The 16,867-nt window shown below is 37.8% G+C and overlaps 1 protein-coding gene across 1 annotated transcript in view; it reads right to left on the bottom strand.

Moving 5' to 3' along the window:
- Window positions 1-16,867, bottom strand: part of PKHD1 (PKHD1 ciliary IPT domain containing fibrocystin/polyductin) — a 507,893-nt gene that overhangs the window by 459,930 nt on the left and 31,096 nt on the right. Inside the window, exons 14-24 of the mRNA XM_049765224.1 lie at window positions 15,570-15,684; window positions 13,780-14,058; window positions 12,793-12,882; window positions 12,615-12,705; window positions 11,404-11,546; window positions 9,495-9,625; window positions 8,140-8,315; window positions 7,074-7,212; window positions 3,966-4,093; window positions 2,358-2,542; window positions 1,187-1,309 (exon numbers count right to left, since the gene is read on the bottom strand). Of these exons, the coding sequence (XP_049621181.1) occupies window positions 1,187-1,309; window positions 2,358-2,542; window positions 3,966-4,093; window positions 7,074-7,212; window positions 8,140-8,315; window positions 9,495-9,625; window positions 11,404-11,546; window positions 12,615-12,705; window positions 12,793-12,882; window positions 13,780-14,058; window positions 15,570-15,684 (1,600 nt within the window). The remainder of the gene's footprint in view (window positions 1-1,186; window positions 1,310-2,357; window positions 2,543-3,965; window positions 4,094-7,073; window positions 7,213-8,139; window positions 8,316-9,494; window positions 9,626-11,403; window positions 11,547-12,614; window positions 12,706-12,792; window positions 12,883-13,779; window positions 14,059-15,569; window positions 15,685-16,867) is intronic.

Raw genomic sequence — 16,867 nt, 5'->3', positions numbered from 1 at the left:
AATTTGTTTGTTTGTTTGTTTTTAGGAGGGCACACCCATTAGCTGTCAGGGATTACACCTGGCTCTGTGCTCTGAAATTATATGTATGCTGTGTATGTAGATGTGTCTGTATATATAAATATATACATATATATATAATTGCTTAAAAGTACATTGGAAATTTTATTTGGAGGGATATTTTTTTCTTTAATAGTAGAACCCTACAAAGTACATATTGCAGACCCAAGTCAGTGCCTGAAAGTGTTTGGCCCACATGTGTTAGACTAGGAGTTCAATTTCTAATGTCTCCCATATGACCTGAGTACAGTTCCAAAGGCTCTGCTGTCTGGAATCCCTAGCACAACCACAGAAGTGTGCAACTGAAATATGTGACCCCAAGCAATTACTGCAGCCAAGTGTGCAAGAAACAAAACTAGATGTGAGAACTCCAGTGAACTCCATAATCAAGCCTGATATTAAGAACAGCACCAATAAAAGGAAAGGCATAAAGAAAAGAGGAAACTATGCTTCATCTCCCCCCTGAGACTGTTAATCTAAGAGAACTATGCAATACTTTGATAGAAAAAAAGTAAAAAATTAAATATGGCTCACTTAATTCTTTGTAATTTGGTGCAAATCACACAAACTAGGAGAGCATATTTCCTTATAAAAGAGAGCAATGTTATGAATACATACATGACAAAGAACACGTCCATATTATCTTATATAATACACAAAGGTAAATTAGTACATAAATCAAAATCTTAGCAAATATTAACCCTCCTTTCAGGTACTCATATGTTGGCTATAATATACTTATATACTTATTATTTTATATGTTTTTATTCAATCTGAAGTAGAAATTTATAAAAGGAATAATAGATAGGAAAGAGAAAAATATTTTAATGGAAAGGGTCATTTACTTTCTAATTCCATCGTGTACAGATATAAATCTCTATGTACCTATAGAGGTTTTCTATTATCTGTTATGCAATAATATCAATAATTATAACAGGCTTCTAGGTTTACAAAATTCTTATCTTTTCAGAATAATTTTCATACCATTAGAAATAGAAAATAACAAAATTTGTTTCTCGTGTCCAAATGAAAAACTGACACTTGGTATCTGCCCACATTATAAATCAGGAAAGATCTAAGATAGATTTGAAATAAGTCCTTGTTTTGGGAATTATTCAACCTCTCTTACCTGAGTGTGTTTATGTGCAGTCAAGAGCATATCTCCAAATATAGGTCCCAGAAAAACGCCACCATCATAGACCACACGCGTGGTGGCAGCAGCATCCACCCCAGTTAGATTTTCATCAGAAACCTAAGACAGTGACATTTTTTGGTGAATTTTATCATGTAAAACAAAGTTTAATCTTGGTTATAATCAAAGAGAAGGAAATTTCCTTTTGGTTTGTTTTTGGGGGGGTGGTCATGCCCAATGGCTCTCAGGGATTACACCTGGCTCTGTGCTCTGAAATTATTCCTTGTGGTGGTCGGGGGACTACATAGGAGGCCAGGGAAAGAACCCTGGTTGGCTTCATGAAAGGCAAATGCTCTACCTGCTATGCTATCACTCCAGCCCCAGGGAAGAAAATTTTCATATTTTGTTTATAATAAAAAGATATCTAGAAAGTAAAACTGAAGCAATGGAGGACTAAAGATCTGGAGTGAACAATGGTTTATGAAAGCCATAGTAGACCAAAGAAATATTTAGTTTGCAGTGCAGTTGACATAAAAGCACAACGAATGAATTGAGGTATTTGACTCTATGTGCTTGTATGTATTATATATTTGAAATGAATGACATTAAGATAAAATAAAAGAAAACAACTATAGAAAGTCTTTTATCCTCTTCTGGATCCAAGTACTCTGTTTGAAAATGAGATATCCCCATCATCACCTAATGGAGATAAAATTTCATATTGGGTTTCATTTCATAATAACCAAATGCTAGATGATCATTAGATTATTTTTAAGACCCTAAATATGCAAGAGCATCTGGTTTTGTCATTATACAAAGACAGCAAATCTTTTTCAAAACTTCCTTCTGCTGTACCATCTGCCACCATGATCATCTAAGTCAATCACATCTGCTTAAATTATCCAATAACAGATGTAGAATTGTTGTGTGATGGACACTGACCAATAACTTTTCTACAACACTAGGTAATGAAAGGAGATGTTGGACTTATATTATTTTATCAGTATCTAGGATATCAAACCATTTTGGAAACTTTTACGGATAAAGGTCATAATGTCCCTTGACCTGAATAGGCCAGCAAATTAGGAATTAAATGGCCTTCAATATTCTGTTTTTCATTTGCTCCAGAGCACTAGATCCACATGACTCAATAAAATAGAAAACATACACTGATGAATTCGGGCAAGTCCCCAACCTGGGTGGACCAGGAGAGGGTCCACACATGTTCATAGCAAGATTTTCGATCTTCAGTCACGGTGAAGTCACTGGCATTGAGGTAACGGGATGTGAAGTCATCAACATTGTTCTGTAACAGTTTTTGAAGGTTATGGGCTGAAATGTGTGCAGGGACACCTGTGGTAAAATGTTTAGGCATAGGAAATATAATACATGAATCATCTATATGAAAATAATCCTCTATAAAAAAATAACTATCAGAGTGCTTCTTAAAGCACAAGACATCCTCAAATTCAAGCTATGGCTTCAAGAAGACATCTAGTCTTGTTAGATACTTTTTTGGTACCAGAATACCTTTCATCCAGTTTTACCCACTCCAGCATATCAAAACTCTCACCTGTCAACTCAAAATGTAAACTCCAGATATTAGGAACTATGTCTGAGAAATCTAATTAAATGCTGGGTTTTTCCTGGAAAAATTTTTTTAGCTGGGGCTATGAACAGAGAAAAGTTGGCCTCTTTTCACAGGGAATGGGGGAGGCACATAGCAGCTGACATCCATAAAACATAGCCAAGCCAGCTGAGGAATGCTGGCATTATACTTTGGTTTCTCTATTCAAATTTCTTTTAAGCCCAACCACCTGCTTCCCTATTCCACATCCCCAAAGAGAAATAACAACACTCCATTTAAGCCTGCCCTGTGTTTGAACACTTTTCAGGGCTTTACTAAAACTTTCCATTTAATTAACCTCTTCCAACCGCCCTGTGAGGTGGGTCTCTTGAGCATCTTCATGCCTGCTATAGAAATGAAGAAAAGAACACTCAAAGCCCTGCCAGCCAGCCAACCAGGTAAGAAAAAGGTCAGAGTAATAGCCATAGAAAGGCAACCTTCCTTTGCCTAGTCCAGAGTCTCCTCTTGAATTTGACTGTCATGAGATGGATTCCTCATGAAACACCCATATTTATAAAAACTAGTTTTCATTCTTTTATTTATTTAATTTTGGGACCATTCAAAGTGACGCTCAAGGGTTACTCCTGGCTCTGTGCTCAGAAGTCACTCCTGACTTGGGGGACCATATGGGACACCAAGGGATTGAACCAAGGTCCATCCTAGGCTAGCCACTTGTAAGGCAAACTCACTACCGCTGTGCCACAGCTCCGGCACTTATTTTTTATCCTTTTAAAAAAGATATCATCTGTTGGACTGAATCAATAATACAGCAAGTAAAGCCTTGCCTTGCACATGGCCAACTCTGTTTCTATCAACAGCATCTCACATAGGCCCCAGAGCACTGCCATGAGATCAAGAATAATTCCTGAGAGTGCAGAGCCAGGACTTACCTAAGCATTGCCAGGTCTGTCCCAAAAACCAAAAAGTTAAGTGAAATAAAATAAAAATGATAAGTCTAATTAATACATAAGTTTAGGGTCCCAACCATTTCCAAAGACTATGGTTGACTTTCCCTGATAGTTTTGCAGACTTCACTGAGAAGAAAATGAATGTTGTGACATGGTGTCAGGAAGATAGGCACAGACCACTGCAGCTCTAAATAAAGCATAAATAAGAAATGTTGCACTCCCACATCTATTGCCTATTTACCTGGAATCACTGTATTGGACAGCCGGATGCAGAAGTCCCCTCCTAAGGGTGGACTTTTTCTCTGAAGTCTCTGTGTTCTCACCTGGATCATACCAGCACCTTCCTCTGCTCCTTCGGTGAGCACAGGGCTACATTTTGTCCGAACAAAAAACAGTACAGTCCACAGTAAGCTTTAAGAAGAGCTACTCTAGATAGAACATAGCCCCATTTCAGAGACCAGGCAGTTCACTTTCCTGCTAAAACTCGAGCAGGCAAATACTAGGTGCCTCTATTATGTGAGAGCACAGAATGTGTAAATAGAAACACATATACAACGTGAAAATATGACCCTATAAACGTAACTCCCAATCTCCCTGCATCAAACCTGGAAGCTCAATGGCCCAGAGTGAAGAGATTGGTAACTGCAGCTTCAATTCTTAGGCCTAAAACACAGAATGGAGGGAGAATGTAGAATTCTCTAATCTGTTTGCAAAATTGGTAGTGAATCTATGGTCTAGATTCTTCCCCTCCCAGTATCTTCAGCTTAAGTTTAGGCTTCTTCCTCCAACTGAATTCTTTTCCTATGTATTAACACACTGTCAGATTAATCTTGTTTTATTATAACAAATGCTCCCAATAAACAGTAACAAATCATGAGATAAATTACTATCTACCCATTAAAAATTATATTTTAGAAGAATATTTAAAGAAATGGGAAGGAATGTTCATTGGTAAGAGGATATGTTACAAGTTAAGTAAATATTCAATTTTAGTTTAATAATTATTATATATAAGTTCTAAAGTGCTTGGTAAAAGGGCTGTGAAGATATAGATTCATTTACTTTCAGAGAGATTACTCTGAGCAGAGAAATTTTAGTGATTTTATTTTCCATGAATTATTCTGTGTTTTTCTTAAGTTTTCAACAAGGGAAACATGATTGGGGGTTTGGCAACGCCTGATGGTACACAACAGTTACTCCTGGCTGGTTTGTGGGACCATGTGAAATGCCAGAGATTGAATCAGGTTAGGACACATGCAAAGCCCTACTCTTTTTGCTGTCACTCTGACCCTTGAAAACGTATGATTTTGGGAGCAGACCATACCCGGTGATGCTCAGGGGTTACGCCTGGCTTTGCGCTCAGAAATCGCTCCTGGCTTGGGGGACCATTTGGGATACCAGCATTGAACTGTGGTTCATCCAAGGTTAGTGCATAGAAGGCAAATGCCTTATGGCTTGCGCCACCACTCTGGCCCTGAAAACATATGATTTTTTATCCATTATCTCTAGTTCTATAGATTGATGTGCATACAAATAACTCTACACTTATAGTCAGGCAAAATGACTGTGTTGGGGGTCTGGGGATGATGTACTTTTGGGAAGTCAGTCTGAAGGCTGCTTGATCTTAAAAGTTTTCAGAAGCAGGTAAGGGGCTTGAGGAAACTGAAAAGGAATACTATCAACAATTCACTAATCATAGACTTAAATTCACCTTTCTCATTTCTGAATCATAACAAGAAAATTTGAAGCCCAGGACAAGAGAGTAACAGCTCCCCCTCATCATCAAAGCTCTCAACACTTTTATTAATGGCATTGATATAGCCCATGCCCAGAGGACCAAGAAATATGACATCAAGAAAAGTGGATCCAGGAGATTGCTTTCCCACATATTCCCACATTTATTTTATATAAAATTAAGAAGAAAGAAATAATGGGAGGCTGGGGGTCAAGTGTCCAGTGGTCTCAGATGCATTCATTGGGAAAAAATAAGAACAGAGTAAATAAAGCCAAAGAAACAACAATAGATTTAAGAGACATTAACTTTATCAATCTAAACTTAACGGGGCCTGTTATACTGGCAGGCCAGGGGGCAAAGGGTGGTGATAGTGGACACACTCTGGGTCCATTGGTGATGGAAGGACATTGACTTTGGAGGTGGGAATGGCTCTGATTCACTGTATATCTGAAATTCAGCTCTGAAGGACTTTAGGTCACAATTGTTTCAATAAAATTGTTCAATAAAATAAAATTTAAAAAAAAGTAAGAAAAAGAAAAAAAAAAGAAAAACTATAAAAGGTAAAGTACTTTAGTTCTTCCAATCTTGTAGGGTTTTCACGACAAATTCTGAGAAGAAATGAAAGCACTTGTGTTTCCAAGAGCTGGGAGGAACCTAATCCTTTAGCTCCTGCTTTGTCAACTGCACTAGCAAGGTTTGCTAGTAGAAAGCAAAATTGATGGCACTCTGCCATCTGGTGGTAAATCTTTAGAAGTAGCAGTTTGAGAGGTTTATTTGTTTTTGTTTTTGTTTTGTTTTTTTGGGGGGGTCACAACCTGGTGCCCAGGAGTGCACCTGGTTGAAGAAAAGACTGTGGAGTGGAGTTAGACAATTTAGTATGCCCAGAGCCTGTAGTTGGTTTTATGGCAGGATGCTTCATGGGTAAGGAAATCCTGTATTTTAGACCAAAGGTTTTTTTCTTTCTATTTTCCCCAACTTTTGCTGTACTTACTCAAAAAAAAAAAAAAAACTGCCACCCCTTTTTATCTTCTAGATAAGGGCTTACACCTTTTTCTTAGAATGTTAGGACATTAATTACTTTGTTTTATCTCATATGTCTGCATTTTTCTATAAAATTAGGAAGACAGGACCAGATGCCAAGTTGTCTCAGGTCTGTTGATGGAGATAAAAAGGACAGAACTAAATATCCAAATCAAAGACAACAAAATTAAAATCAAGAGACCCAAACTATAACAGTCTAAACTTAAAATGGGCCTGTTATACTGGCACGCTAGAGGGCAAAAGGTGGTTTTATTCCTGGCTCTGCATACAGAAATTCACAAAAAAAATTAGTTCTAAATCTGTCCGCAGACCAATTGCCCAAGAAAGTCCTAGAAGTTTAGATTCTCAGGACCCTTCCCAAACATACAAAATTAAAGACTGTGAATCTAGACTAATATAGATTATTACCGTCAGGTAAGTTGAGTGCTATGTTCTTAGAACTGGGTACTGCTACTTTAAGCAACAATACCAATTATACATAATATAAATTACACCTAATTTAAATATGTACGTGCACACAGAAGGCCAACTAGCAACCCCAAGAAGTGCAAGTTAGCTGACAAGACTCTTTACCTTGCAGTGATAAGTGGAAGTTCCTGGCTACAACCCAAAGACCAGAATGTCACATTGTAGACTGGAGAGGATCCTTCCACAGAAAATGATTCCACCAGATTCCCACCTGCATGACCTGCTCCAGAATCAGCCTGAAAAACTAGAGAACATGGTCCAGTTGTCAATAAATGACAATAGAAGTTCCTCTGTGTTGAATTTGCCAACTGTACCTGTTGAGCTACTTAGCTCTCAGCACACGCTCAAATCATAGACCTCCTATTGCTATGTTTCATTAAAAAAAAAAAAAAAAAAAAAAAAAACAAAGAAAAAAGAAGCAAAAGGAATCTTTATTCAAACTAGAATCTGGGAACAACCTAAGTGTTCAAGATCAAAGGAGTGAATAAAGAAACCATCATACATGTATCTATACTGTGTAATACTATGCAGCCATTAGGAAAAAAGTTGAAGTGACAACTTTTTCTGTACATGGATGGGCATGAAGAATACCATGATGAGTAAAATGAGTCAGAGGTAGAAGGACTGATAGAAAGATGGCACTCATGAGATTAAAAAAATTAATATAAGAATAATATTCATGGGTAGGAGAGATAGCATGGAGGTAGGACGTTTGCCTTCCAGGCAGAAGAATGGTGGTTCGAATCCCGGCATCCCACATGGTTCCCCGAGCCTGCCAGAAGTGATTTCTGAGCATAGAGCCAGGAGTAGCCCCTGAGTGCTGCTAGGTATGTCCCAAAAAACGAAAAAAAAAAAAAAAAAAAGAAGAAGAATACTCAAAGACAACAGAAACAAAGGCCTGGATGTCTGATTCATGGTAAGAGGCTTGCCACAAGTGCATGTGGCCCCAAATCAAAACCAAAGGCAAACAAACCAAAAAGGGCAAGCATTAGGGAAAACAAGAGAAAAGGAAGAAGTAGCAAGAGAGACATAGAAGCCAAGTGTACACAATCTCAACCACATCTACTTTCTATAGCCAGGGCCATAGAAGAGCAATAGCAAGTTAGCAGGCAAGTTTGGGATTGGCATTTGGAACAACCAGTTTTTGAGAAAGAATGAGTTGAGAGATCACCTGTTAGGTTTCTGTCTGCAATTATAATTTCATCCACATAGAACATGCCTGGCTTCTGAGCCAGAGGGTAAAGGTCAATCCGATGAACCAGGCCTGGGGAGTTTGCCAGCGGTGTCTGGAGAGATGTGGAACTGAGTACACAAGTCCTCCAGAGGTCGGTGCAAGTGAACTGCCATCTGAAAACCATGAGTGCAATAAGAGAAATAACTACATTGAGAACTATCATAACAATGTGAATAAATGAGGGAGATAGGAAGCCTATCTAGAGTACAGGCTGGGGTGGGGTGGGAAGGAGGGAGATTTGGGACATTGGTGGTTGGAATGTTGCACTGGTGAAGGAGGGTGTTCTTTACATGACTGAAACCAACTACAATCATATTTGTAATCCAAGTGTTTAAATAAAGATATTAAAAAAAAGAAAGAAAACCATGGGCAGAACAGAAATGGGTTTCTCCCAGAAGGCAGCTGGAACCCCTCCCTTAAGACATCCCACTTTCAGAGAGAAACTCCAGGATCACACACCCTTCTCATCCAAAGGATGAGGACCTTCTCTTGTCCTTTGAACCCTGAGTACAAGCATCCCATTTCACACACTCAGGTGGACTTGAGATAGAACACACATGAATCACATTTAAAGTCAACCATCTGTTGCTGCACCCAATATCAGCAGCATCTCCAAGTTCTTATACAGCCATGTGGCTCAGAAAATTTTCTGTGTTAGACTCTAACTCCAGAGAAAATTCTTCCTTTTGAGTCTTACCAGGCTCTTTTTGTTTTAAATTAAAGTGAAAGGGCAAGAAACACTGAATCGAAGAATCAAGACACCTAAATTTGACTCCAGTGTCTTTGTTCATTAGTTGCTTACATTTTGATGAATCACATTCTCTGGTTTATGTTTTGTTTTGTTTTGTAAAGAATATTCACTAAAGACTCTTCAGGGCTGGAGAGATAGCACAGCAACTGTATTATTTGCCTCAGTCACAATAAACCAAGGTTTGATCCCTACCACTAAATATGCTCCACCAAACCACACCACAAGCCATCCCTGAGCACCTAGCCAAGAATATTTATTGAGCACTCTTTGGTCTAGCCCAATACAATAACAGAAAAACAAAGTCTCTTTCTAATATAATGCTCTATGACTGATTCCCAAAAAGAAATGAAAGTCTCATGGGAAGCATTGGATTCTTAATAGTCAACTGCTCTTAAATCAAATGTCTTCGTCAAATCCCACATGCACAAACTCTACATCAGTATGCCAGGCCTAGACATACAATGGCCATAATCTCTCAGGTAAACTATCATCCTCCAGAGTTTGTGATCCCTATCTGCAGAATACACAAGACAGCCCCTACCTGTTGGGATGGGAGTGGGTGAGATGCCAGTCACAGGTGATGTTCTTCCTAATGCTGCTTTGAACGCCAGCTGTGAAGTACAGGGTCACCTTCAGGAGATTCTTTATGTGGCCTTTGTATGCCATGCACAGCTGTGGACAGCAAAGAAGAGCTTCAGTGCTGTCAGGATAAGAACAGACCCTCACCCCCTGGATCCCCCCCCTCATGCTATGAAAGAAAAAATTACTCAATTTCTGACTTTCTCAGTCTATCTGTAGAAACAGAGTTGCTATTAATTCAACAGAGTGGAATGCAGCTATAGTATGATATATTCATATAACTGAGTTTGGAGATAGCAGAAAGAAAAACTTTCAATATTTACTTTAGAATATTTTTTAATAAATTGATGGCTTGGGCTGAAGTACAGTAGGCAGACTCTTGCTTTGCACTCAAAGGACCCAGGTTAATCCCTGGCATCCCATGTCCCTTGAGAACTGCCAGGAATAATTTGTATATGCAGAACTAGAAATAACCCTTGAATATTACCTAAATATCACCAGATGGCCCCAAAACTAAAAACTAAAATCAAATAAATTGATGGTTTAGTAGCAGTAAACATTTTTGTTGGATATACCTATGTTATATACCCATATATCTGGGGTCATGTAAAAAATGAAAAAAATATGCAAACCCCTGCTTATAGAAGAAAGGTTAAAGAGGAGGCAGGTGTCACTGCCTGGCCCATTGAGTCCCAGCTCCCCACATAGCCTTACTTCATCTTCATCAAAATCCCCAGAGGACAACATATTTCAACCCATTATTCAGATAAGTACAACTAGCAGAACTTAAAGGCTATAGGGTGTTGAGATACAATTCAAACGCAGAGTCTAACTAGAGTCTGTACTCAGACCTAAAAAGCAAAGACAACACAAGAGGACCTAGAAAGTTCCATGGACTACAAAGGCACTTCCATGTACCAAGGAGCTAACGCAAAACAAAGGTACTAAGTCCACATTTGAAATAGCAGCTGAGAAACATAACCCTTTATGTTTCTCAGCCCTTTATGAACCACAGCCCTTTACCTTGAGCAAACCACTAAAACTATGGTATATTTCATATCATAAGATGCACTTTTTTCCCCCAAAAGATGGGAGGAAATGTCTGTGCATCTTATTGAAAGAATGCTGTCTGAAGTTCAAACCTGAGTGCAGGGGAGGAGAGCACATACTAACCACTTGACATTCAAAGTGTTATTCCCCCTTTATTGTGCAGACATACTACATAATACAAGCAATCAGGTTTTGTTGTTGCTGTTGTTGTTATTTTTTTGTTTTGTTTTTTGGGTCACTCCCAGCAGCGTTCAGGGGTTACTCCTGGCTTTATGCTCAGAAATCGCTCCTGGCAGGGTCAGGAGACCATATGGGATGCTGGGATTCGAACCGCTGACCTTCTGCATGCAAGGCAAATGCCTTACCTCCATGCTATCTCTCTGGCCCCGAGCAATCAGGTTAACACACTTTTATTGTCACATACAGAGCTTTCGTTTTAAGACTATTTGATCACTGCTGAGACTTTTATTTTTTTTATATTAACGAAAATGTACTTAAAATGTTCTTTTTTTTATATTTTATGATTTAAAAAAAGAGTTAAGTTAATGTACTTAGACAGCTGTGAACCAATGTATTATCAGTCTCAGGCTGGTTGTTCCCAGCCGCCAACTCCTGATGGCATCTTGCGTTGTACCACTTGCTTTAGAATATTATTTTTTTGTTTTTCTCATCTAAAAACTATGTGTGTCTTATGGTCAAGTGTGTCTTATAGAGCAAAAAATACAGTACTTCATTATCATATTTCTTCCATTTCAAACAAGACAATAAAGCCACCCCCCTCCCTCACATCCTATTAGAAGCATGAAGCCACTACTATTTACCTGTGAATACTGACTAAGTTGGTAGCCTGGAGAGGCAGCCAAGGGAATCAGGACAATGTGTTGAGGGTGAGAGAGACTGAACCTTCCACAGAAAGGCTCAGTCCTGTTGGTGAGTTCCCCATCAGAGCTGGAAACGTCTAGGCCTGGATGGTGTTGAAATAAAATTGAAATATAGGTGTTGATTTTAAAGAAAACAAAGCTTCCCACCTCTGTGCTGGCCCTTGCAGTCCTGGAGCAAGTCTGATAGGAATGAGGATGTGCAGGGTTGTAGGGTTGATGCATACCCCCCATCTTGAAGACTCCAACTAGAAAAACTAGTTGAATATGTGGATCAAACATCGATTACCTTATTTCTTAGTGAACTGTGACATAAAACTATTGATAAATAAAATAGGACAGCATGCCAAGTTGAATGTAGTCATCCTGAGTACATTTTAAAAACTATTCTCTTGGAGTGAGAATTAAAAAAAAATCTGCTCTTTTTTTTTTTTTAAATACCCAGGTAAGTGGTGCTTTTGAAATAAGACATTTATTATAATACACAAGGATAATAGAGATGAGGGCTGGAAGGTTCGGTTCAAGATATAAAACTTACCACGAAGAATGGTGAATCCAGTTAGAAAAATAACTACAGTGACAACTATCATGACAATAGTAGTGAGTGAGAAATAAAATGCCTGTCTCGAATATAGGCAGAGGGTGAGGAGGGAGGGAGATGGGGGGCATTTGTGGTGGTAAGGTTGCACTAGTGAAGTGGGGTGTTCTTTTTTATAACTGAATTACAGTTACAAACATATTTGTAATCATGATGCTTAAATAAAGGTATTATTTAAAAAAGAAAGAAGACCATTATTTGAAATGTAATTTGACTTAAATAAGAATCATACTTAGGAATTCATTTAAGTTCTACTATTCTACTTTCATCTTGTAACATTTGCTCCACACCCCAACTCTGGGTATGAGTTAGAACTTTTTATTAATGGCCCAGTGTACTCTTTGCATGCTCTTTATTACACAGATGCAATACCAAAGGGTTCCCATGCCAGGAGATCCTATCTTAGCTACTCAGTGTCCAAACTCTTTTCCCATTGCATCATTTGACTTGGGTAACAAGTTGGAGAGGAAATTAAAGACAGTTTTCACTTTGCAACAAAAACAAGAAGCAAATATAAACAAGAGAGCCTAATTTGTTGTCAGTCCAGGGGAAGCACCTTGTTCAAATCCCAGCCGGAGGAGGATGTTCACTGTAAGGGGCTCCAGTTGGCATTTGACTGCAAGTAACTCCTCAAGGGCTGCTTGCATCTATTAAAAAAAATAGCATTGGTAAAAGGGATATTATTCCGGCTCCCATTCTTTTTCCCACACTCCTTCTTTGAAGAAGCTTCCCACCTGATGGGCGGTGGCATTTGCAAAGATTGGCTGAGTAGAGACATTGTCCCACTTCAGGAGAAAGCGACCATTTCCAGACACTGTCAGCATCTACAAAGTGAAGGGTGGCAGGATTCTGTGACATGCTAATTAAACCAGACAGGCAATCTAAGCAATCTATTATTTTAATGTTATTTTCTCATACTGAAAAAATAAGTATTTTATTATTGTTTGCCTCATAATTATCTACAAATAGAACACATTATATTGACGCATGAAAACTTCCTAGAAATACCCATATGAATATCTCCTTATTTATCCACATCCCTTTTTTTTGGTGTAAAACTTAAAATTGCTCATTATAGAGTAATTCTGAGTCCCTTATTTCTTTTATTGTTTTCTACTTTGTTCTATGGTGCTTGTATACCTGCTTATATTAAACTGTAAAATGTTGAAAGCAGAGTTTGTTTTGATTTTTCTTTGTATACCTTCAAAAAAAAAACTAAAAGTTGTATCCATAAAAAATTTTCAACAAAAATATGAAGCACAGGAGAAAAGTCCAACAGACTTATTCTTGATAACGTTAACAAAACAAAAAAAAAACAAAAAAAACAGCCCAGCCTATGTAGAAACAGGATGCAGGACCTTACTTAGATCCAAAAGCTGCAAATTCTCCTATAAACGTTCTTGTCCATGTATGTGTGTGACCTTCTCTTCCTTAAGAACTACGTTTTCAAAAGAAGATTTCCCCAGAACTTAACTTTATAAAACTTATTCAAGAGTAAACCAATTCTATGAGATGAAAAAGATCATCTCAATAATAAAATTTTGCACTTTTCAATGAATTCACAGTTCTTTGTAGAGATAGCCTATTTGACAGCAGTTTTAGTATCACAACCCAGGTCCCCTGACTCCAGTCAATGATCCTTCTACACAGGCAAGATTATATTCCTTCCAGAATTTAGCTCCCGAAACAACCCCTCTGAGAGTAGGATAAGAGTTACAGACCTGGATTTCTGGAAGACTCTGGGCATGAATTCTGATCTGATGCTTCTCCCGGAGGTAAGTGCTGACCACATCAGGGTTCAGCCATGTGTTGTGGATCTGCACACCGATTCTCATTCCCCTGCTGGGGGCTCTCCCATATTGCTCTGCTTCCAAGTAATACCTGGCTCCATGGGACAGCTGTAACTTGGGGGCCTTCTGTTGCCAAGTCCCTTCATTCCCGTTCTGCTCCCAGGAGTCAAACCAGTCAGCAATTTCCTCCTTGATAGAGGCCACTTTTACCTGTGTCCAAATAAACATATTGCCATCAACACTAGGACACTACTGAGCATCTCTGTTACTGAGCTACTACTAACCAGGATGTTTGGACTGCTCTGCCTTTTCCAAGTTAATCCAATCACACTAGCTGTTCTTTTATGTTTCTCTTTTTCCTTCCTTCCTTCCTTCTTTCCTTCCTTCCTTCCTTCTGTCCTTCCTTCCTCCTTCCTTCCTTGCTTCCCTCCTTCCTTCCTTCCTTCTGTCCTTTCTTCCTTCCACCCTTCCTTCTTTTCTTCCTTCCTTCCTTTCTTTTTCTCTTCCTTTTTGTTTCTCTTATTCCTTCTCTTTATTCTTTCTTTGCTTTTCCTTCCTTTCTTCCTTTGTCCTTTATTCCCTTCCTTCTTTATTGTTTCTCTTATTCCTTCTATCTTTATTCTTTCTTTGTGTTTCCTTCCTTCCTTTTCTTCCTTTCTTCCTTCCTTCCTTCTTTTCTTCTTTTATTTCTTTCTTTTTCTTTCTTTCATGTCACTCTCTTTTTCTCACTTTTTTGTGACTCTCCTCTGAACATTTATTCAAATAAGACTAAAGGGATATTTTTAAACCATCCTAATCTCTCAATTTACTCATACTCATAATGGTATTAAGACTTCTGAGACACATTTTCACATCTTTATTCTATTAGCAAAGCAATTTAAGAAAGCCTTAAGAAAAATTATTTGAGAATAACCTGAGAGAGGAAAACTATGCCACTTTTTGTTGATTTATCTGGTAAAATTTGGCTATTAGTTTTAAAACACCGTTTTTTGTTTTGTTTTTTTTTTTACTTCAAAGCAGATAAAATATTCTTACATAACACTGGCAACAGACCTACCCAAAATGAGTGGGAAAAAACACAGGCAAAATAAATATACATTTAAATATTATACAGTGTTTATAATTTGTCATGCAGGTTTGCTTGTCTCAATTTTTGTTTCATAATTTCAGAAAGTAGGGGTATTTATATATAAATATTTATTATCTCTAGATATCTAGATAGATAAATAGCTCATAAAGATACTATAAAAAATTAAAGATTTAAAAGCCAGAACAATATTATAGTGAGTAAAGGGATTGCTTTGCATAATGGTTGACGTACTTTTGATCCCCATCACCCCATAAAGTGCCCCCAGTATGCCAGCAGTAATCTCTGAGAGCAGAGCTGGGAGTAATTTCTGAGAAGAGCAAGATGTGACTCAATAACAAACAAGCCAAAAAAAATTTAAGATTTATCTTAGATACACCATGTCTAACTACTTACTAAATGAAAGGCACTAACACAGCCAAATTATTTTCAATAATTAAAATTAAAATCAATTATATCTAAATTAAAGTAGTATAAATAAATAGCCATTACCCCTACCAAAAAATGGTTACTTAATTGCTTGGTTCACTATCTGTGAAATATTAGAGCTTTAGTTTTAATTCCTTTTTTTTTTAATTTTTGTTTTCAGAAGAAATATTGAAAAGGGAAAAATAAATGAAAGGCAAGTGAATACCTTGGTCCTTGGATCCTCAGATAGACTAAAGTACAGGGAGGCTGGGCTGTCTGCTTGGATCCAGAATGTGTAATTGTTTGTCTCTGGGGCCACAAAAAAACCACTGAGCCTTGCTCTGTAAGGCAAACAAGTACAGCTTTATAAAAGCAACAAAATCCTAACTCACCCACCCAATACATGGATGCCCAAGTACTTTATTTGCATAACAATGAGGATCATTTACTTGAATCTGTACCATGTGAATGACCTGAGTTTTCTAAGAATCCCCCATATGTCAATAGTTCCTTTTATGACACTCCACTTCCAGTAGAGACCTATCTGCTTTCACTAACCCAACGAAACGCACAGTTCCTCCTGTCATTCTTTGAAACTTTCTTTGAAATATAGCAAATGATAATTTCACCTCTAAATCATGTGCTTATTGCAAGCTTTATCCTAGTCTCTACCAAATTCTTAGGCCTGCTGAGTTAGTAAGAAAAGCTACAAAAAAAAAAAAAAAAAAAAAAAGACCAAAAGCGCAAAATAATCTTTTTTTTTAATTTATCTATCTAGTTTTTGTCGATTTCTTTGATTTGGTGTGAATATTGAACTTGTTGTCTCCATTTTTTATTTATTTATTTTCTTTCTTCTTTTCTCTTCTGTTTTGTGCTCTGTCGTGGTTTTTATTTCAAGACCATGGCTATTATGTGGTGCCTATCTTTATTGCTGTAGTGCTCACTGGATATTTTATTCTATACTTCTTATTATAACTGTTGTGGTGTTTCACCTTCTTTTTCCCCTTCATCTCTCAAACCAAGGATGAGAGCCTCTCTAGAAGGACTCCGTCCATTTTCGAAGTATTTGATTTTTACCCCATTTTATTACTTTCCTCTTCTTCAAACAAAACCACATAACTTGAGCTCTCTAGTCCCACCTCCCAATTAGAGAGGGATATAATGGAGGTACCATGACCAAACAATTGTAATATCACTAAGTAGTAAGCTAGACACAGAGGGGACCACTCATTCTAGCAGCCCCAGGGGTGAGGGTGGAGGATATGGGAGGCAGGATGGGAATGGAGGTGGAGGGAGGACAATTCAGTGATGGGAATTCCCCTGATTCAATGTTAATATGTACCAAAAATATTACTGTGAGTGATATGTAAGCTACTATGATTAAAATAAAAATTATATAAAAAAGAAAAGCTACAAACTACTATAAGGTAGAAGCTATAAACATTATATATAAATCAGAAATTAGCATTCACCTAAAAAAAAGGAAGGATCTGCGCTCAGGGATTACTCCTGGCTCTGTGCTCA

This window comes from Suncus etruscus, chromosome 18, assembly GCF_024139225.1.
Source record: "Suncus etruscus isolate mSunEtr1 chromosome 18, mSunEtr1.pri.cur, whole genome shotgun sequence".
NCBI classification, from domain to species: domain Eukaryota; kingdom Metazoa; phylum Chordata; class Mammalia; order Eulipotyphla; family Soricidae; genus Suncus; species Suncus etruscus.
This window is presented reverse-complemented; position numbering and strand designations above follow the sequence as displayed.